The sequence below is a fragment of the Amblyomma americanum genome, chromosome 4 (genome assembly GCF_052857255.1).
Source record: "Amblyomma americanum isolate KBUSLIRL-KWMA chromosome 4, ASM5285725v1, whole genome shotgun sequence".
NCBI lineage: Eukaryota > Metazoa > Arthropoda > Arachnida > Ixodida > Ixodidae > Amblyomma > Amblyomma americanum.
The window spans coordinates 8763169-8786646 of record NC_135500.1 but is presented as its reverse complement, the minus strand read 5'-3'; the positions used below and the strand labels follow the sequence as shown (position 1 = coordinate 8786646).

The window sequence follows — 23478 nt, the reverse complement described above, 5'->3', positions numbered from 1 at the left end:
TTTCTCTGATTCGCTTTGCTCAGTCAGCGTATATGGTTCCAGAATTTTCATCGCCCCTTTAGTTGCATCGCGAACTTCAGCCAGCCAGCGCTCAGACGACTGCTTTAGTTTAGCCTGGACGAGGACCTGCACTTATTTTTATTTTCTTGATAAGATTGCTATTTTTGGCCTATTTCGTCTTCAGATTACTGCACTCTCTTTGCTTCTCTGTATTCCGGTAATGCCAACCGTCGTTGTTCGATGAACTCGGTAATTTCCTTATTCCAGCAGTTTCGCGGCTTCCTCTTTCCTCTCCAGCTGTTTACTCCTTTTACTAATTTTATTTTTCTACTAATTAGTAGTTCTAACTGATTATAATTCGACTTCTCCATGGGACGTTTCTCTATTGCTTCCTCTATGCCAGCCGCTATTAGCGCTATTTGTTCGTCTTTTAATTTTGCGTATTCTTTTTGACTTCCCTGCATTTCTCTCTTCAGCAGGGCTCCCAACTGCAGACTAATACGCTTATGATCACTTCTGAGGCTGTACTTCCCCTCTTCGTCTATTTTCATTATTGCGAGCTTGCTATACATCCCCTGCGACTTTAAGCAGTAGTCAATGGTCGTTTGCCTGTTACGGGATTCCCACGTGATATGTCCCTCACACTTAGTTTCTCTATTTACAATAACTAGGCTGTATCGCCCACAGAAGTCTAGCATCAACTTCCCGTTACAATCTGTGTATCCATCCAGATCCTCTACGTGGCCATTCATGCCACCCAGTAGAATAATATCGGCACCTTCTCCAGACTGCTTTATATCGTCATTGAGACACTTAACTAGATCCGTGTTCTCTTGCCTGCATTTGTCCCCTATCCCTAAATGATCTACTCCTAGCCATGTCCTTTTACCGGCAATTGTACCCGATACCGAGACATGGTCTTTGCAAGTTGACTTTATTCTTCGCCAATTTGTTCCTTGATGTATCAGCATACCTACTCCTCCTCCCATCCTTTCCGTTGTTGTTCTGTTGCTCCCTTCCCAGACGTAGCCATCAACAAACGGCGGCGCTTCTAGATCCCTGAGATGTGTCTCGCATAGCGCGTATACACCTACTTCTTCGTTCTGTTCTATCTCTAACCACTTCGCTCTCTTTCTACCGCCTTGCATGTTTATGTACCTGATCCTGGTGTTAAATTTCTTTTTTGTAGTTTTCTTCCTGGACCTCCTAGTGGGCATTTTATTGGTGTAAGCCTCCATTGTTGCAATTTCCACTTTGCTTCTACCTGCACCTACGCCTGAGCCGCTTTGGACCCCTTAAAAAAAGCTACTGCCCGGCCTACCAGGCGCCGGGTGTGTCTTGCCTCGAATCAGAGTGGCGCAAAATATGGCTATAAGCGAGTTGAGTTGACGTGGGTGTGGCATATAGGCCCCCAAATGCTGTCACCGTGTATCTAGATGCCTTGTACAATTCATGTGTAGGGACATGTACGGGTCCAAGATAATACTATCGGGTGACTTCAATTCAACTATTGACTGGAAGTCTTTACATGCAGTCAATACTACAAGTAATGCTGTTAATTTTTTTTTGCTTATATTTGGTCTTGCACAAATTTTGCTCGAGTTTACGCGTATGCAAGGAATATCTAATTCCACATTAGACCTTGTTTTTTTTGCCACCACTTTTGCAAAAGACAGTTGTACTGTGTAAGAGTTCCTGTGGAAATAATATCTGACCATCAGAGGACATCTGCCAGGCGTAGTCCGTTTGCGAGGGCCAAAAAAATACGTGCCTGCATTCAACAGAGCAAATGACGCAGCTGTGCTTACCTAGCTTGTGCATGAATTCACCGATTTTTATGATTTATACGAAAATTGCGAAAATATTGATGATTTATGGCTGCAGTTTAAAGCCCATGTTTTGCATGAGTTCTAATACGTCACCTGTGCCACACAGATAGTGTGCTGCATACCTTTATCCTGCGGGAATATGTACACCGGGGAGACTGGCTGCTGTCTCGGCTCAGAGAACATGAAGTAGAACTTTCTGACGGGCTAGTTGGTACATCTCTATTAAACAGCGTGCGCTAACAGGACGTACTCAGGAAACTTGGAGACAGAGGAAAGAAGCTCTGTCTCCAAGTTTCCTGTAAACGTCCTGTTAGCGCACGCTGTTTAATAGAGAGAACATGAAATGTCGCTTTTCATCGATGACGGGGCAAATTTGCCCAAAACATTGCAAGAAGCATAAGCGCACTCCGCTCTACAAGAAGACTACAGTATTTAGACGCGGTAAAACTCAGAGCCAACGCGAAATTCTAGATGCATACCACATCGTTAAACAAGATGGATGTGTAAGTGACACGATGGTGAGTCTGTTCGATAAAGAAATTAGATTTTTAACTCCTTAACTTAAACGTGTCGCACAATGATTGCGGTCTTGATGGTTGTCTGTAATGCTGCAATCTACCTTTTCTTGTAAATTTGTCATGTGTGCGCAAGTGAGGTTTGATACTGAAAGGTATAAATGTGAGCGTTACTGAAATAAAAGCAGTCGATAGTCCAGCGCCGTCCTGTGTTCTTGTTCTGTGTCTCCGTCCATTGCGCTGGTTTTCTTTCTAAAATCACGCACCGACTCGCCCAGCTCTCTACTCTACTGAACGAATGTGTGCTTGAAGAGTACACTTGTACCAACAATGCACACTGCTTCTCTTTTTTCCCGCGGGCAATACGGAAATGGAACTGTCTAGATAAGTTATTGGCTTCACAGCCTTCAGTGGAAAAGTTTGTGCACTTTGGCGTGACAGCTGTGCAATCAACTAGCCAAAATTGATTGTCTTGTTTGTTATCGTGTCTCTGATTTTGTTTGTATAAGATTGCTGGGAGATATGTTTTATTCTTTACTCTGAATGTATGCCTGATTGTGTGCAACTCCTGTGCATGAACCCTCTCCTGTAACAGTTCCAGTTGCGCGTGACAGTATTTTCAAATAAATAAAATATATATTGCGAACACTAAGAAGGTCTTCTTTGGTTACAACCGAATATCTGTTCTGGAGCAAGATTAATTCTTCTGCTTTCCCTCTTCCCGCAAATTAAGTTTCTTCCGCTCCCTCCTCAATCTAGGCTAATGTACCCACAGCGCCGGGCAACTTGTCTGAGCATCCGGCTCGCATGAGTACTTTCGATCCCTAGTGCCACCGGGTACCCACCGGGTTTCCACTGGGGTACAAGCTTATCCGGGGCCTAGTGCTAGGCTTTTCAGAGGTTGGCTTTCCTAAGGTGGCTAATAAATAAATTCAGTTGCATCGTTACGTTTGGAAAAGATGGCAGGATTTTTCTGCTCCTTTCACCTTGTCCTTCATGGGCAGTAGAGAAAATGAATTTCGAGACCCGCCAAAGCACCTGGGTAATACAGTGGTGTGGCTTTCACCATCTGTTAGCCACCCTGTATGAACGGTGCCTTTTCCTGCAGACCATTTCATGCTTAGGCCTGTTCTCGTAGAAAACCGACCAAAAATTTATTACCAATAATTGAAAGATGTGTAAAAAAATTGGTTACCATATTTTCCGGCCTACACGCAGCACCCGGTGTGCAGTCCTCCGGTTGAAATTCGGCTGAAAATAAGTTTTTGGGTTGCCCTTTGATGTTTCAGAGAAGCACCCGATATTTTCTTCAGACGCATCACGGAAGCAATCCCCATCCGTGCACTCATTTCATCGACGTCAAACCTTTTTGTTGTGGCAGTAGCCACATGCAATGGCTAGGCCGGCTGCTTGGCTGCGCTTGCTTGGCATGGCTCGGCTGCACTGCTGCGCGCTTCCGCGAGGCTCGCGGCGGCTGGCAGACGTCTCGTGCTCAAGCCGGTATTTGCCTGGCTGGAATAAACCTGTCCAGTTGGCGTCTCAACATGGTGTCAGAAGTGACGCAACTCCCACAGTAAGCCCAACCGGGGCTATGTCCTCTCGCTCGGATTCCCATCTACGGTGGCACACGTCACAGTAGTGTCTACGGCGGGGCTACGAGGCCAGTACACGGCGTCCTTCGTCATTCAACCGCCCGAGGCATTCAGCTTCACGACTCCCGCCGACTGGCCGAAATGGAGGAAGCGGTTCGAGCGTTTCTACACGGCTTCCGGTCTCTGCGAAAAATCAGGGTCACATGAGGTCGACACGCTCCTTTACTTGAAGGGCGACCAGGCCGAGGACGTCTTCGAAACCTTCAAACTCTCCGGAAGTAACGTCCAGAACTTAGAAGTCGTCCTGGAGCAGTTCGACAGCTACTTGATACCGTGGCGCAACGCCATTTTTGAACGGGCACGCTTCAACGCGAAGGTCCAAAACGACGGCGAATCCGTGGAAGACTTCTTACTGAGCTTCACACATTTTCCGACCATTGTGAGTACGGCACCCTCCGAGAGGAACTGCTTCGAGAGAGACCAGCATCGATGACCAGAAATTTTCAGTGAGACTGGAACTTGACGCTGATCTTACTCTTTAGAAGGCGCTTGAGTTTATCAGGCAGGTCTAAAGCGTACGTCAGCAGCAAGCGGAACTTCAACCCGAAATACTGACCGTCAACAAAGTTGCATCAGGAAGACAGCAAGTCAGGCACCCCACGACAGCTACTCATGTCAACGACGGCCGGGATCACTTTCAATCAAGGCCACATCCGCGTTCAGCTGAGAGCGTTCCGACATTGTGTCGTTGGTGTGGAAAAGAACGACACCCGCGTTCACTATGCTCAGCATGGACACAGGTATGCAGGGGTTGCCACAAGAATGGCCACTACGGGTCTGTCTGCATGTCAAGCCGGGTTGACATCGTTGAAGCATCCGGACCCGACAGCGAAGGTGGGTCTCTCGGAACTGTCTCGTCATTCGATACGTCGACATAGGAGACAACCATCCTCGTGCAAGGCCAACCTGTGAAATTCAAGATCGACACAGGTGCCGACGAATCTGTCCTCCCACCTACGACTTTCAGCTTGCTCCGACATCAGCCTCCGTTGTCGTGTGCTCCTCGGCATCTCTACGGTTCTGGTGGGAGACCTCTTGCAGCCAAGGGTGTAGTGCGTCTCCAACTCGCCTACCTTGGACGTGAAACGCTCCAAGACGTCTACGCGTGCTTGAAGATGTACACACTTTTTTACTCCGCAAGCCCGCCACCAAAGACATGCAGCTGCTAACCTTCGTCAGTGCCGTCGCAAAGAAGATGAGCCCAAGAGACGAATTTCTTTGTTGTTTCAAGGCTTCGGCGAGCTACTAAAGAACACCACATTCGCCTGCACGGAGGAGTGAAGCCATTTCCTTTGAGTCCCCCTCGCAGCATACCAGTTTCGCTCTACATGAAAACAAGGCTTGAACTGCAGCGAATGGAAAATATTGGCGTCTTTTGACCTGTTTATGAGCCGACTGAATGATGTGCACCTAAGGTGGTAGTCCAAAAACCAAACGGTGTTGTTAGAATCTGCGTGGACTTCACTGAACTCAACCGTTACGTCCTGAAAGAGTGGCATCTGATTCCGTTCGTCGAGCATACACTCGTGCTGCTTCAACGGGCTAAGGTGTTTTCGAATCTCGATGCCAATTCGGGGTTCGCGCAGATACTACTCAGTGAAGACAGCAAGAAGCATACTACCTTCACCACGCCACTCTGGATGTTTTCCTTCAACAGGCTTCCATTTGGCATCGCGTCCGCTCCCGAGCACTTCGAGAGGCAGACATCAAAAATTCTGGAACGTGTCAAGAGAGTTGTGTGTCATATGGACGACTTCCATTTCTGGAGCTCAGACGAAACAGAGCACAATGAGACACTTCGCATCGTTCTTCAACGACTAATGCAGGCAGGTGTCACGCTAAACGAGAACAAGTTCCTGTTTCACCTCGACCAGCTCACATTCCTAGGTCACAAGCTTGACCAGCACGGAATCAAACCCGATGAATAAAAGGTTGAAACCATCTTAAAAATGGTCAGTCCCCCTAATAGAAGCAAGTTGCAAAGTCTGCTAGGAATGGCTACATATATTTCTCGCTTTATACCCAAACTTGCAGGCCTGCTCAAGCCGCTTACTTGTTTGTTATCAAAAAATTAGGAATTTGTTCGGGACATTCCTCAAGAGCAAGCGTTCGACCAATGGAAGCAGCTACTTTCATCTCGGCCAGTGCTAGGGGTCTACGATCCTGCTAAGGAGACAATGGTCAGTGCAGACGCTTCTTCTTTTAGACTGGGTGGACTGGGGGCAGTGATTCGACAGAAACAGACCAGTTGAAAGCTTCGGTCATCGCTTATACCTCCCGGCTTCTGTCTGACAGGAAGAAACTCTATGCGTAATTAGAGAAGAGACTCTTGCCCTGGTTTGGGCTTGCGGAAAATTCAATGACTACTTGGTCGGCAAGCAATTCACAATCCAAACAGACCACAAGCCGTTGGTACCTATATTTATGTCAAAAAGTCTTGATGACCTTACACCGCGGCTACAAAGACAAAATGCGAATGATGAGGTACCAGTACGAAGTGGTATATATACCTAGGACAGAACTGCTCGCGGCCGACACACTTTCTAGAGCGCCTCTGCAGGAGACTGGCGACCTAGAGCTAGAAAGCGACATCGAGGCTTTTTTGCGCTGCGTGAGGAAAACCTTCCCCAGCAAGCAACACTGCCTTGAATTGCTGAGAGAAACCCAAAAATCAGACAGCGTGTGCTTGTAGTTCCGAGAACTCTGCATAAAAGAATGGCCTCCCAACGAGATTGACCCCTTGAATTGAGATTCTTCTACGAGAATCATCAACAGCTCACCGAAGAGGACGATCTGCTACTCCAAGCAGCGCGTGTGGTTGTCCTATTCACGTACAGGAAATAAATCACTTCGGCATCACGAAGACACAGGCCCGCGCTAATGACTCCGTTTAGCGGCCTACAGTGGCCAAATACACCGCACCTCCATATAAAATTGCCCAGAATGTGTCAAGACGTCCAGCAACCGACAACTACTTCTTCAAAACACCGAGCTTCTTTTAAGACCTTGGGAGAGATTCCCAATTGACCTATTCTGCTTTGATAGCCACTGGCGGGTAATCGTGACTGATCATTACTTTAGATGTCCGGAACTGACTCGTCTAGAGAAGCTATCACCTTTAGCAAAACTTGGTGCTGGGCTAGTTGGTTAAGCATTTCGTTTGAAACAGGTCAGCGCTAAAAAAGACAAACACGGCGAGAGAACGCGACACAAGGGATGAGCGCTACATCAACTAAAATTTCGGCTTGAGGAACTGAATAAAACAAATCATCGACATCAACAGAAAATGCGTAACCGACATGGCTATTATCCTCAATGTAATCTGACACATTTTGGGACCTCTTTGTCTCGAAGGGATCATCCACCTTGATCACCGAGAGCTTCTTTAAAAGGAACCGGCTAGCACATTGCTGCCATGAGCCATTTTCGCTGATGATCGTTCTGAAGGGTATTTCAGGCTTGTGAGTCTTAGCCGTGAAGAAGACGTTCAAGCAGTTACCTCTGCATTTACTAATATCATTAGCTAAAGAAAACAGATTGAGGTCCTTGCAAAAATCCATGAACTTAGTTTTAACGCGTACATCGCTTTTCCTCACAGGTGCAAAGTTCTTTTCCACAGCTTGCAGTGCTTTTTCTTAGTAGGCTTGTTGTTTCATGACGACGAATCCCCCATCATTGTCAGCTTGTAGCAAGACGATTTGTTTATCTTTGAAATATTTAACAATTTCATCTAAAACACGGCACGAACGACGGTTAGCACACCCTGAGGCACACCTCGCGAGGCAGTCAACACCCTCAAGCAGACACCTTTCGCTGTCTTCACGGTTCACTTTTTGGGCAATGTTCCTATTAGTGGCGAGCAGGTCGTGCGGCGACACATGAGCCTCAAGGGCATATTTTGGTCCTTTTCTAAGAACTTCTTCAAAATTCTGAGGGATGGAGACTTCCCCAACCGTTAGCACTGGTTTCCTGGAAATGATCTGGCGCTTTTCACCATTTCTGAGAAGGTGTTTAAGAATAACGGACCAGTTCACCTCGATCATTTGGCCGGCTTGAGACTTGAGGGAGCGGTACATCCGTGTAGCAAGCCACTCCGGGTATTGGCTACAGCATGTCACACGCAGCCAGTCCTGGAAAAGTCTGACTTGACGCCAGACATCAGCTCTCAGAATCTTGCACAGCCTTTTAAGTGGCCCCAGGAAGGCTTAACTGCTCCGAAGAACGCGAGATCTCTTCTGGAACCCAGTTTTCCGCAAGCAAAAGGCAAGGCGCCTGGCCCGGCAAGTAGCACTCACGATGTGACACAGAAGAACGTTGATGAAAGATGGTGAACTGACGTAAGACGCCGAAGGAGAGAACACACACAACAAAGACGACGGGCCCACTGAACAAGAAATATAGTTTAGCAAAACTTGGTGCTGGGCTAGTTGGTTAAGCATTTCGTTTGAAACAGGTCAGCGCTAAAAGAGACAAACACGGCGAGAGAACGACGACACAAGGGATGAGCGCTACAGCAACTAAAAGTTCGGCTTGAGGAACTTAATAAAACAAATCCTCGACATCAACAGAAAATGCGTAACCGACCTGGCTATTATCCTCAATGTAATCTGACACATGCAGAGGCAACTGCTCGAACGCCTTCTTCACGGCTAAGACTCACAAGCCTGAAATACCCTTCAGAACGATCATCAGCGAAAATGGCTCATGGCAGCAATATGCTAGCCGGTTCCTTTTAAAGAACCTCTCGGTGATCAAGGTGGATGATCCCTTCAAGACAAAGAAGTCCCAAAATGTGTCAGATTACATTGAGGATAATAGCCAGGTCGGTTACGAATTTTCTGTTGATGTCGAGGATTTGTTTTATTCAGTTCCTCAAGCCGAACTTTTAGTTGCTGTAGCGCTCATCCCTTGTGTCGTCGTTCTCTCGCCGCGTTTTTCTTTTTTAGCGCTGACCTCTTTCAAACGAAATGCTTAACCAACTAGACCAGCACCAAGTTTTGCTAAACTATATTTCTAGTTCAGTGGGCCCGTCGTCTTTGTTGTGTGTGTTCTCTCCTTCGGCGTCTTGCGTCAATTCACCATCTTTCATCAACGTTCTTCTGTGTCACATCGTGAGTGCTACATGCCGGGCCAGGCGCATTGCCTTTTGCTTGCGGAAAAACTGGGTTCCAGAAGAGATCGTCGCGTTCTTCGGAGCAGTTAAGCCTTCCTGGGGCCACGTTAAAAGGTTGTGCAAGATTCTGAGAGCTGAGGTCTGGCGTCAAGTCAGACTTTTCCAGGACTGGCTGCGTGTGACATGCTGTAGCCAATACCCGGAGTGGCTTGCTACACGGATGTACCGCTCCCTCAAGTCTCAAGCCGGCCAAATGATCGAAGTGAACTGGTCCGTTATTCTTAAACACCTTCTCAGAAATGGTGAAAAGCGCCAGAGCATTTCCAGGAAACCAGTGCTAACGGTTGGGGAAGTCTCCATCCCTCAGAATTTTGAAGAAGTTCTTAGAAAAGGGCAAAATATGCTCTTGAGGCTCATGTGTCGCCGCACGACCTGCTCGCCACTAATAGGAACATTGCCCAAAAAGTGAACCGTGAAGACAGCGAGAGGTGTCTGCTTGAGGGTGTTGACTGCCTCGCGAGGTGTGCCTCAGGGTGTGCTAACCGTCGTTCGTGCCGTGTTTTAGATGAAATTCTTAAATATTTCAAAGATAAACAAATCGTCTTGCTACAAGCTGACAAAGATGGGGGATTCGTCGTCATGGAACAACAAGCCTACTAAGAAAAAGCACTGCAAGCTGTGGAAAAGAACTTTGCACCTGTGAGGAAAAGCGATGTACGCGTTAAAACTAAGTTCATGGATTTTTGTAAGGACCTCAATCTGTTTTCTTTAGCTAATGATATTAGTAAATGCAGAGGCAACTGCTTGAACGTCTTCTTCACGGCTAAGACTCACAAGCCTGAAATACCCTTCAGAACGATCATCAGCGAAAATGGCTCATGGCAGCAATGTGCTAGCCGGTTCCTTTTAAAGAACCTCTCGGTGATCAAGGTGGATGATCCCTTCAAGACAAAGAAGTCCCAAAATGTGTCAGATTACATTGAGGATAATAGCCAGGTCGGTTACGCATTTTCTGTTGATGTCGAGGATTTGATTTATTCAGTTCCTCAAGCCGAAATTTTAGTTGCTGTAGCGCTCATCCCTTGTGTCGTCGTTCTCTCGCCGTGTTTGTCTTTTTTAGCGCTGACCTGTTTCAAACGAAAAGCTATCACCTAGTACAGTGATCAATAACTGCTAATAAATTTTCGCCCGACACGGCACTTCAGAAGTCGTGGTCTTCGATAATGGTCCACAGTTTTCGTCCTCTTCGCTAAGTTTTCTCAAGAATACGGGTTAAAACACGTCACACCAAGCCCACACTGCCCTCAGAGCGATGGACTCGCTAAGGCTGCTGTGAAATCATCAAAACTTCAATGAAGAAGATCCAGGACCGGTACCCGACCCTCTTTTCCTACTGAAGAACTCTACTGAAAGATGGCTGCATCACCTCTGAACTATTGCTGGGGAGGCAGTCGCGAAGAGATTCCTGCGACTCCCGGAACGCTTGTTCCCCGTTTGCCAGACGCCGCTGAACTTCAGAACTTTGAAACCCAATACCGCTAACAGCAGCGAAGAAACTACGACAGACGACATGATGTACGGCAACTTCCGACCCTTCTGGAAGGTAATAAAGTCTGGGTTACAGACTTAAAGCGAAATGGATTGTGGTGGTGCCCGCAAGCGATCCTAGGTCATATAGGTGACACTGGAAATGGCACTATACGGCGAAATCGAAGCCAGCTTATCCCTTTTCTCAAGCCTACGGAAGAGGACAGAGACAACAAGACGTTGTATACGAGGAAGCTCTCCCTGGGACTTCAGTTTCTCCAGAAGATTCACAAACAGCCTGCGCTGACGCCTCCCACCGGCACACCAGGTGTGGACGTTGTGTCATTCCTCCCAAGAGTTTGCTTTTTAGTCAGGGGATATGTTGCATTCAGTAGACACGTGCAGTGGCTAGGCCGGCTGCTTGACTGCTCTTGCATGGCTTGGCTGCGCTGATGCGAACTCGCGTGATGCTCGCAGCGACTGGCACGCGTGTCGTGCTCGTGCCGGTATTCGCCTTTCTGGAATAAACCTATACTGTTGCCGTCTCAACCCCTTTATCTCCTGCTTGGTGACACTTTACTCACTGCGCAAGCTCACTAATAAGCTAGAATGCTGCCGGAAAGGCTCTTCGTCTTTTTTAACCATCGCAACCGTTCTTCGAGAAGGCCTATGATGTCTCTAGAGAACAAACAGCGCCTGTTTGTGCTAGTCCTTCATCTTGTGTCCCGTTCGTGTTGCGCTGAGAGCGAAAATGAACACTTACCAACTCGCCCAAATTTCCGCCTTGCTGAACTATTCATCGAGGTTTCTCACATTTGTTCACAAACACGAGCACTGAAAAAGAGCCGCCCTAAGTAGCGCCAGCAGCATTTGCTTCCATATAAACGGTTATTGCGTATCGGAGCTGATATTGCTATGTAATTTAGCATGACAAAAATGTCGCAGCCGCAGTCAGCTCCCGTATATTTTACTTCAAAATCGACGCTAACCTTCTCGGCTATGCCAAACTGTTGAAAAAAAATTAATTTATATATAGTCCGCAGGCATACATAGTCCGCACCACGCGAAATTTACGAACTTAAGCATGTTTAGTCGGCGGAGTATGGTGTAGAAAATACGGTATATTCTGAACGTTCTCTACCACCTGTTTAGTGGATGAATATTTTCTATTGTCGAGTACGCTCTACAAAAACTGGCTTGCTGTTTCTTCGATCCTTTTAACGACTACTATTGATTCTCTGAGGATATACATTATAAGCAGAGGGAACTAAGGTAATCATTAAAATATTTTGTAAGTGCATAACATCCACTTTCCACAACAAAAGCATGTTACCATTTTACCATGCTTACAACACGTTTGCATATTAAGTCTCTTTAAACAAAGGGGAACTACATAATGTACCTGTTCTTCTTATACTTATGTAAATTTCTTTGTAGATCTCTCATGTCGTGGCAACTTTGTTCCGACTCCATAAACTAAATTTTCACCTGTTTCAACATTCAAAACCTTCTTTTATATTCCACTGTTTTAAGTTACGAATAAATTGATTTACGTCTGATTCAGTAAAATTGATTTTTAGTCTTTTTGTCCCTCAAGATATGGAACGCCGCGCGTATGCGTAGTTAGTGAGTGAGTGAAAAACGTTATTGAGCTCTAGATTCGCTGGTCTTCTGCGGTCTTCAGATGGCTTCGTCCATCTTCTTGCAGAACGGTCGGTTGCCCTAAGTCCAGGGCTCCGCTGGATGCTGCTGCCAGTTGTGCTCGCCGAATCAGACCTTCTTGGTCGACCCGGCTATCGCTGGAGAGCACTCCCTCTCATTGCTCCGCACTCGGGTAGTATGTCTATCTTTTCATTTAACTGGTAGTATGTCTATCTTCTGGTATGCCCACGTTATGTGATACAGCGTGGGTGTTTCGTGGCACCAGGGGAATTTGTCATTGTAATGTGTGGGATAAATTTTGCTGAGTATGTTTATGTTCGGGTACGAGCCCGTTTGTAGCTACCGCCACGCGACAGAGTCCTCTTTGCTATGGGAGTTATGCGGTGGTGGATACCGCTTTCTGCAAACCTTGTAGTAATTTAGTATCGCCTAATAGTCTTGGGGTACAGGTTCAATCCCCTCGAGGTCGCCTACGTTGGATGCTGGGGAATAAGTGTACCCTCGAGCTATCCTGTCCGCCTCTTGGTTCCCTGCCACTTCCGTGTGTCCCGGCGTCCATACTATCGTATGCCTAATTGGTACTTTGTTTGGTTGTCGTTGTGCTGTGTGGTCTTCGGGGCGGAATATGCGGAGCGCTCCGTGCCCTATTCAGCCGCGTATGTAGTTGCTAGTTGCGCCACGCCGTTTGTGAGCCTGTAAGGCTGTTAGAGACCGTTTAGACCGATAGCCCTCCGCTGCCGCTAGAGTGACGGCCGCTTCTTCAGCCTGGACTATCGTACAATCTTGTAGTGATGCGCTGGCGATCTCGCGTAGGTTCGAAGCAATCACCGTTGCTACCGCGTTGCTGTTGCTCTGCTCCGCTGCTCTGGCGTATGTGGGTGCGTACACGTATACCGTCGTTTCTTTAGGTGCTAGTGTCTTTTGTAGGTATTCAGCCCTCGCCTCTCTGCGTGCTTTGTGTAGGTTGGGATCCATGTTCCTGGGTATAGGTGCTACTTTTAGTGTGTTGCGATACTCGTCCGGAATTGTTTCGGTCCTCTGTATCTCTTTAAGTTGATCGGCGTAGCCTAGTTTCTTCAGGAGCTCCCTCCCAGATGGGTTCTGCTGTAGTCTGCGCAGTTGGGAGACTAGTTGCGCCTCTCTCAATTCCTCGCGTATGCGTAATCTTTAGTGTTAGATAAAACGCGAACAGGATAACTAGAACGCGAAAACAACGTAGCAAAAGTAACAATCTCTGGAGAGGAAACGCAGGCTGAGTCAGTTACCACTTTGCAGGGAACTTAAAGTACTAAAAATAATAGGAGTATTCTAACGTATTTTGCATAATTAAACTTTCGAGAATTTGTAACAAAATTTTTCAGACTGTGGAGGATTCCTAATCAGCCCAAATTGCCAATGTGTCATCAGTCTCGAAAAAGTGCGAACATGGCAACTCAAGAGCAAACAGCTAAGAAAGAACGTCTTAGCTGACAGGCACTGCATACAAGACTTGTCCTTCAGCTAAGACCTTATTATTCAGCTGTTGGACAGGAATGTCGCCAAGAAGCCGAAACCGGAATACAACCGAAGAAAAAATTTTAGTTCGACACCCTGCTTGTGAGTGTTAGCTACAGAGGTAAGGGGGCAAGAAATAATAAAGTAAATTAAGTTTGCCTCTCTAGTTCTCTACCTAGTTTGCAAAAATCACGTAAAAAAATACTGAGTTGCGCTCGTTCAAAGAAAGAGAAAGTAGTGTCCATAAAAAGTTGCTGATCTTGGCTGCCTCACCTCCGGTTCAAAGGCGAAGTTCTTCCAGAAGTGGATGGTGCCTTTACCGCAGAGGTGCATCGATCCTAGGTCATCCGGTGGGCTGGACGGTCGCTGCGCGGGGAACAACCACGCGCCTCATCAGACCGCGTTTTTAGGGGTCATCCACTACGCATGAAACTAAAACGGCTCCTATTTTTCAAATGTGCTCACAATTGCCCCGATTACGTCAATAAAACTTCCTTTCCAAAGGAAGCACAATGTTTTCTACGTACGGCTACCCTGTCAACAGCACTTGTAGCGCCCTCCAGCGCCGCACCATGGAATCGCTCCGATCAATGTTCATACACGGTGTCAAGACAGAGTTCTTCAGGAGGTTACATGGGGAGAAATGCGACACCTATGACATTAGCAGGGAAGGCGATAACTGCGTCTGCATGCCTTCTCTTGCCTTGACAAAGAAAAAAAAGGACGTACCTGAGAAACAGTTTGCTACGAGTGTAATTGTGATTTTTTTGCTTTTGTTTTATACCCGCGCGCACACGGAACTAAAACCTTGTCCGTAAAGTTTCGAGACTGATTTATCTTCTTCTCTAGAAATGATTCCCGAAAACAAATGCTGGTGCGTTCGTGTAGCACGACATCTTTTCAAACTAACCTGAGCTATTTTTGTTAATTCCTTTGGGAGCCGCTAGATGGCACTACATCTAGTAAAATTCGTCATCACTAGTCGTCTGCGCATTCTAGTTTGAGTAAAGGTGAAGAGATGGACGTCCACTACGAACAGCGTATAAGCATAAAATTCTGTGTGAAGCTTCGCCAGACCGCCACACAGACGTATGAGATCTTTCGTGATGCTTACGGCAAAGCGACATTATAGCGGGCGCAAGTTTTCGAGTGGCACAAGAGGTTCGATTCGGGGAGAACGACGGTGGAAGACGACACAAGGCAGGGGCGCCCTTAAACATCACGGAATAAAAACAACGTGCCTCGCATCAGGGAAATCGTACAGCAAGATTGCACCATTACAGTCCGCATGCTATCAGGTGCTCTCGACATTAGTAAGACAACAAGCCACCAAATTTTGCATAAAAATTTGGGGAAGCGAAAGCTAAATGCCAGACTTGTGTCGCATTCCCTCACACAGAACCATAAGGACACGTGGGCATCAGTAAGCGCTGATTTGCTCTCCGAAGCACAGAAGCATGCTGCGTTCGTCGACAGTGTCATTGCTGAAGACGAAACATGGCGTTTTCAATACAATCGTCAAAGAGGCAGAGCGCCGAATGGCGGTCCACAAGCTCTCCGGCGTCGAGAAAGGTGCGGCTAGAGAAGACGATGCGCATAGTTTTTTTCGATGCCAGGGGCCTCATACACCACGAGTTCGTCCCATGAAGGCAGACATTGAATGAGGCGTTTTATATCCTCGTGCTCGAACACATGCGTGATGCACTGCGACGCCGTCGCCCTCACTTATGGGCATCTGGACAATGGAGCCTTCTCCATGATAACGCAAGACCGCACACTGCTCTCAGCGAGACAAAATTTTTCGCCAAGCACAGCATTACTGTACATCCCCATTCGCTATACTCGCCTGACCTCTCCCCATGCGATTTTCCTGTTTCCTCGTGTGAGGAGAGCCCTAAAAGATCTCTGGATGGGGAGCGTGCAGAGCATTCGAGACGCCACGGCAAAAGAGCTGACAGCCCTGCCAAATGAAGCGTTTTCCAACAGTTTCCAACACCTCAAGAAGCGTTGGAAGATGTGTATAGAGTCCAAGGGAGACTATATCGAAGGGGCGCTGCACAAATGATTTCAATGTTGAACGCATTTTTTTTAATGAACTCAGTCTCGGAACTTTCCGGAAAAATGTTGTATAATCATATACTTTTTGTCGAAGTAAAATTTCAGTTTATGCATAGCACTCGTCCTGCTTCTTCATCTTCGTCCAGGTCTACTGCGCTAGTCTTCTTAATCAGACATAAACGATACTTTTGGGCCGAATATGAACAATGAAAGAAGCATTATGGCACATACCACCGAGACCAAAGAGAGGATAAACACGGGAGAGGCTCTAAATTTCATCTGGCTTTATTGGCTGTGCAGGCCGGGAAAATGTATGGAAACAACATGAAATGCGCAGTCTGAGCTCTCGTCGATAACGCCCCTCTCGTGAACCGCTCAAGGTACAACAGCTGAGTCCTAAATACTGTCACAGACGTATCGCTGACGCAATCACTTACTCTTTTTTTCCTTTATGGTAAGCTTGTCGCGCTTCCGTATCATAGCTTCTGCAAAGATTGACATGTAGCCGTGGCTTACACGTTCTGCAGTGGGCAAAATGCTCAGTTAAATGCGTCCGCCCTTTTCCTTCAAAGAGCGCAAATCTGCGCGCGTACATTTACGAAAGGCCGCCTGCGGCCTATGCAGGTCTTCACACAGGTCAAAAGGACATCATGCACGACCCCGGTGCAAGAATCCACAGAATGTTTGCCATGTTTTAAGTGCGATTCTAAACAAAATCCTGTGAGGAGCCTCGCAGTTACTCAGGTCGGCTCGGGCTAGTTCAGAGGAGCGCCACGCAAGCTGACGCGAATGGAAGAAAGATCGGGTAAGTTCGGAGGAGCGTCGCACTAGCTGTAGTCAATGGGAGGATGATCTTCAGGCTCCCTAAAGGACCCTTGCTTCTGCACCTTTCAAGCATGGGGTTCTTTTGCGCCCCTTGCTTTCGAACGTCTACTCGCTGTAACTATGTTAAAACCCTACCAGTTTTTTCTTCCAGCCGCTCTTTCATCTATCGCGCGTGATGCGCGAGCAGAGATGGGCAAGCTTTTGAGCAGCAGAAAACACATTAACGCTGTGTATATTCGCCGCATTCTTCGCATAGTGGACGATCTTGTGCACACACCGCAGCAATTTTTATTTCAGCGTAAACTTCAGCTTACGTCGCTTCCCAGACATCCTTCGTTTGGTCTTTTTCAACCAGGGCATCTGCCACCGGCGTGATGACCGCGCATAGGTAATCCGGCTGAATGTAGTAGCCATTCAATTAATTTTTTACCAAAACTGCACTGCGTGGGGCATGAGGGCACGACTTCGCGAGAGTGCATGGACTCATGACATAGGCTTGCAATGGGTCGCTTTGCAGTCTTAAAGTGTGCCGACAAATAACTAAGCAGCTCCTTGTGTGCCCGCGGTATGTATTCCCAGCAGGCATGATGGTCCCCCAAATTGATTATCCAGTCTAAAAACTGCCACAGCATTGCGAAGGGAGAGAGTGAGAATAAACATTTGAAAAAGGAGTCCGGAGCGGATTGCGAGTGGGGTCCTCGGTCCAAGACCCCCAGATGGTGACTGCATCTTCTGGTCTTCCAGGGTGCCGCTGGCCGGCGTCACCTCCTACTGCTCCAGCGCCGCGTTGTGCGGCTTTATGTGGTTCGGTTTAGCTGGGCATGTCCATGCAATGTGCGTGAATGTGGTTCTTGTGTAAAAGCCAAACTCTTGTTCTGCTCACGTCTAGTAAAACACTGCGTACAGAGCCTCTGTGAGGCATGCACGTGCGGCAACAGGGTAACTATGAGGGCTAGTTGGCGTAGATGAAACATTAACACTGTCAGTGACGAATAAGGAATTTATATCACTGAAAAAGTATGTGCGCATCTATGAAAGAAAACATCCTTTTTTTTTGTCTACGCATTCGCTGAAGCTTTAGCGCGTTTTAGGTGATGTCCCACGTTGATGTCTTCTGCACCTGACGCGCATGTGCCCTTTGGATACATGGGTAGGCTATCTATCAATAAAACAGCAGTTCTTGATAGCAGCGTTCTTGCGGGCTAGATGGTTCCTTACAGAAAACAATATTAGTACTGCGCGAATTAGACAAGACAGGAGAACAGGAACAAAACGACAACACAGGCGCACACTTCCAGCTGTTTATTCGAGACCGAAGGGCAAACGCTATATAAGTGATGAAACTTAGTACATAACCATCATAGTCATTCACACATGTCCTGATTAAAATCTAGACCGCATTCATCAAATTGTTACGTTGCATCAGGGCCGATAAACCACCACAGAGCAATCAGTCCGCATGTCCCCAGACACTCCATGTCAAGAAATGAAAAAAAGAAAAAAAGTAAGAAACCTAACAATCAAGCTGAGTAAAGGGGGTGAAAAATACGCGAAATGAGAATGCCGGTTATACAACAAACAAGAATAAAAACTAAAAAAAGCGACAAAATCATGGTGTGATATATGAAAGAAACCGCCATAAGAGCATGGAAACAACAAAGAACACGTGTAAAGGTGAAGAATAAAAGCAGGTAAAAGAGTGGAATGAGGTATGAAAAAACGAGCATGACATGAACGGCAGCAAAGATCAAGTGTAAAGGTGAGCATAAAATCTGATAAAACTACATTGTCGGCCTTAAGGTACATACGTCCAGGAACAAAATTAAAACAAATTAAACAATTATATGTGGCCTTCTAAAAACGCAATTTCACTCACTGAAAGACATAGACGGAGTGCTGACACATTTTTCCCGAGTGCTGACACATTTTCCCCCATTTCTTACGATGTGATAGGCTTCAACCACCTCCCTTTCCGTCTTATCTCTCGATTTAAACAAAAAGTTAGTGTTGTGCAAAACTGACTTGCAAGGTACTTTATTCTTGCCCTCGCCCTTCCCTTTACAGTTCTTACAATGATGTGCCAGATGACCTCCCATATTGTTCTTCACTGCCAAGTTATGTTCGCGTGCGCGTTCATTGAAACACCTACCAGTCTGCCCATTGTAAACCCTACCGCATGTGAGGAGAAACTTGTAGACAAGGCCCGAATCGCACTCTGTGAACTTCTTTTCGTGATTTATATAGCATTGCGGCCTAGTTCTCTTCTCTGTGGACCGCAAAGGGCAGACGCTGCTCAGCTTGATCAGTGCAGAGAGTACCATCCTGACACCATATCGGTTCACCACTTGTTTGATGCTGTGGGATACTTGGTGTATGTAAAGCATGACCTGCAGTGGCTTTTCCTTGTATTTTTCATTCTTTTTACGGTCTATAAGCTTCTGTAACAGGCTTTCACAAGCTGCGGTGATGAGGTGGGGCGGATAACATGCTGCGCGAAAACGTTGAACTTGCTTGCTAAAGCTTTCCGCTAATTTGTGGCCGCATAAATTTTCTAGGGCAGACTGGCAGGCAAAGATTACGCTGGCACGTTTACGAGCTTAGAATGTGACTTCCAAACGGCAGAGGGTTCGTTTTGGTTCTCGGAGTGTATGAACAGCAGATGTGTTGAGAGGCGAATTCGAGTGTAAGGTTAAGGTACTGCAGTCTGTTGTCATTCGCTAACTCGTGGGTGAAGATTAAGCCCTGGGAGAAGAAATGGGAAAAATGTGTCAGCACTCCGTCTATTTTGCTTTCAGTTAGTGAAATCGCGGTTTTAGAACCACATATAATTGTTTCATTTGTCCTAATTTTGTTCCTGGATGTATGTACCTTAAGGCCGAAAATGTAGTTTTATCAGATTTTATGCTCAGCTTTACGCTTGTTCTTTGTTCCCGTCCATGTCATGCGTGTTTTTTCACACCTCATTCCACTCTCTTACCTGGTTTTAATCTTCAACTTTACACGTTTTCCTTGCTGCCATGATCTCATGCCGGTTGTTCCATATGTCAAGCAATGATTTTGTCTAGTTTTTATATTTTTTACTCTTGTTGTTTGTGGCATCACCTGCATTCTGATTTCAGGTATTTTTCACCCTCTTTACTCAATTTGATTATTAGGTTCCTTACTTTTTTTTCTTTTTTTCATTTTCTTGACATGGAGTGTCTGGGGACATGCTGACTGAGTGCTCTGTGGTGGTTTTTCGGCCCTGATGCAACGTAACAATTTGATCAATGTGGTGTAGGTATTAATCAGGACATGTGTGAATGACAATGATGGTTATGTGCTAATTTTCATCCCTTATATATCGTTTGCCTTTAGGTCTCGAATAAATCGTTGGAAGTCTGCACCTGTGGTGTGTTTGTTCCTGTTCTCCTGTCATGTCTAATTCGCGCAGTACTAATCTTTTTTCATCTAGTGACATTCCTGAGGACGTACCTTGAGTGGTTTGGGGCATTATTTACGAGAGATGATACTGCGCATGTCTTGTTGCTACTGTACATATTGATGGCCTGTCAGCAAATAAAGCCAGATGAAAGCGCCTGTCCCGGCCGTGTCCATCCTTTGCTCTTTGTTTGTTGTATGCGCTATAATGCTTCTTGAAAAAGCAAACCATCTATATTATGCACAAGTTTTTTTAAGGCAATAAAGATGCCAGGCGCGTGTTGTGTGCGCGAACACTGAACAGTCAGAATCGCTCCACAACCCTGAAGGCGTCCCTCATAACCTGAGTGGCTTCGGCACGTTAAACCCCATAAGACAAAACAGAACCCTAAAGTGGGACATTTTCCTGGCGGGCCGCTGTCTCACAGCAAGCAGCAAACCGGCATTTCGCAAAAGAAAAGATCGGAAAAAGCACAGCATTCGCCTATCGGCTGGCTGCGAAGCGAGTAAGAGACAAACGTCAGGCAGCCGCTCAGAGTGGCAAACGAGAAGTGCAGCGCAACCAGACGTGAGCTGCGAAGAAAAAAGCAATTAAGCACCACGTATGTATATGAAATGAAGCTCTATTGCCACAATTACAAACTCATCAGAGAAGACGAGCAGATAATTTTAAAAACGTTGTAGTACTCCGATGCTGTGCTTATGAGTTGACGCCATACCGTACGCCGTTTGGTGCGTCCTCTGGTGGTGATGCGAGTCCTTAGAATTTTTTCCAAGATACTTGTATTAGGACAACGATATACACCGAGACTTAGCATCAGTAAAGATTGACTTTAGATTCTGAGTAGTTTGACACCTTTGTACGGATTTTTAATTGTTTCAAATAATTAATTCATCAATTATAGTCTAAATTTTCATAATTATCATAATCAATCATTTCCTTTTATTCTTCACTTGTTGATATCTTTGAACACCACTTTTTCTAATTTTTGTCATTTTTTAATTAGTCAAATAATTACAATGATTTCATTAACTCGTAATCGCCTATCACATATCAAGTTTGTGATAAAGCGGTTAGAAAGCTTTGGACGCTGCGGAAGAAGCTTTCTGACGCCACGCCAGATGTGAAAATATTAGCGTATAAAATGACCGTCCTGCCTGACTACTTAATACGCAAGCCTCGTTTGGGAGCCATACACTTAGGTTCATTTAAAACGCCTATTATAGAATGCAGTCAGTCCCAAAACTTAGGAAAAAGGCTGGACTAGCCACTGTTAAGAAGAAAATGGAACACAATAGGATTGTTTTCTTCCATCATATTTTGCGTGGCTATTACAAAGTAAACATCGGAAGGTACATTATAGCAGACAGTTCCAACCAGTCAAGGACAAAACGCTCTAAACATACCAAACCAATGATTTAAATGACAGATTCTTTTCAGTCCTCTCTTCTCGTCAGGACAATAGATGACTGGAACACACTACCCAATGAAGTCAAATTCTGAGGCTAAGAGCTTCGAAGCTGGACTACGGGAATTATGATTTTATAAAAATATTTTGCATACTAGACTTGTTACAAGTCATTCTCTAACTGATCTGAATACATTGTTTCTCTGTTTCTTTTATTTAACAGCTGCCAGTCGGACCTGCTCTTATTTAGAATTGTTTTTACTTTGTTATTTTGGCCACGCGCCTTTCTTCGTTTCACATTGCACCACTGCCACCGGCGATATGTGCACTTTGCAAAAATTCGTTTCCCTGTGGACATAAGTTTCGAACAATTTTTTGTCATATCACATGCTGCAAATTACGTGCCAGAATTGCTTATGTGCAAAGAGTTCGCAATTTGCCTGTTTTTGTTGTATTTCAAACGCAATAGTTCAAACAAAATGTGTACTTGCAAAACTGCAACTCATGCCTAGGCCTGTGCCGGCAGTATGATTAAATAAATAAATAAAATCATAAATCACAGGAGACACAAATTATCATGTAAATTTTTTTTACCCAGCCCCCCATTATATCCGACAGGCCGTGCCTATTAATAATATTACGACGGCTTTTCGACCAAACGAGCTGCATAAGCTATGGCGTAAAATGAGAACCATTGGAGTATGTGATGTACCAGCTGCCAAGCTAAATGTTAAAAAGCTTTTTCCAAAGACTTAGCTTCCCAGGCAAGGAGCAGTGTAAAAGCCAAGTAAAAGCCAATGGTTCCTAAGAAATGATCGAGGGAAGATCAGGGCGTAAGGTAAAAGAATGAAAACATAAACCAAGAAAAAAAGGAAACGAGAAAAAAAAAGAAAATTGAGGATTGGAAAGCACGCTTTGGGGGGGGGGGGGGGATGGGAAGGGTAGAGTGAAAGAAACCATATAGCGGCGATATGAAGTACTGGGAAAACCATGCAAGACCGCTAATAATACAACATTAGATAATGCACTGCGAAAACTAGAATTATCAAAAGTGGAGGTGACCAATCTGGGAAGGCGGTTGCAGTCCTGTGAATAAATAAGTAAACGCAATGAATAACTGGAGGGAAGTCTTCGTGCGATAAAAAAGGATGGCAATTTTTTCTGCTTAATCAATGTGAGGAGAGATAGAAAAGAGGGGAATAAGAACGTCCTTATCCAAAATTGAAAATAACCAGTCACAAAAGACAAAGGACAAGAGGAGTGTTCACGCCACAACCACTGGACAATCAACAGAGATTTATTAGAAATAACATAGTCGCAGCAAAGCCAGCAGAGCATGCGCAACAGTAGCATTACAAATCACATCGCATAGGACACACAAGATATCACATCTACCGTGACCGACCTAAAAAAGGGAATTCTTTCTCGAGTAAGCGCACCGAGGTTGTGCTAATGCAATCATGGCCTGACTGATATGGTACGCTTCCAAGATTTCTCGCTCTTGTTTTCCCTTGCCTCTACCAAGAATCGTTACATTGCTGACCCAAGGGAGGAGTGGTGCTCACGCAGCCGGTCATTAATACATCGACTGTTTGGCCTATGTATACTCTTTCGCAAGTGAGGGGGAACTTGTACACGCGACACACGCCTGAGCGACACACGCCTGGCAACGGTTCTTGTGTTGCGTTGTGCAAATGTGGTTCCTTTCCCTGCCTCGAGAAATGCGCGAGCACAGACCCGAACGCTTACAAGGAGCAGAAAACACCACACTCACTCATTGCTTGGCCGCAACGTTTTTGATGCTGTGGCTCACTTTATGCACGTAAGGCATGACCTCGAGTTTCTTGCGTTCAGTTGCCCCAGCGTCCGCCCGCTTCGAACGTTCTTTGTTAAGCTCCTGAAGCAGCGATTAAGCCACTGCTTTCAAAAGGGGCTTAGGGAGTCCCGTGGCTTCCAGACGTTGGAATTTGTTGT

The 23478-nt window shown here is 45.9% G+C and overlaps 1 protein-coding gene across 1 annotated transcript in view; it reads right to left on the bottom strand.

Annotated features, from left to right (window-relative positions):
- LOC144127733 (transient receptor potential cation channel subfamily M member-like 2) overlaps positions 1–14142 on the bottom strand; it is a 547241-nt gene extending 533099 nt beyond the window's left edge. Inside the window, exon 1 of the mRNA XM_077660634.1 lies at positions 14066–14142. Within this exon, the coding sequence (XP_077516760.1) occupies positions 14066–14125 (60 nt within the window). The 5' untranslated portion in view covers positions 14126–14142. The remainder of the gene's footprint in view (positions 1–14065) is intronic.
- Positions 14143–23478: the final 9336 nt, after the last annotated feature.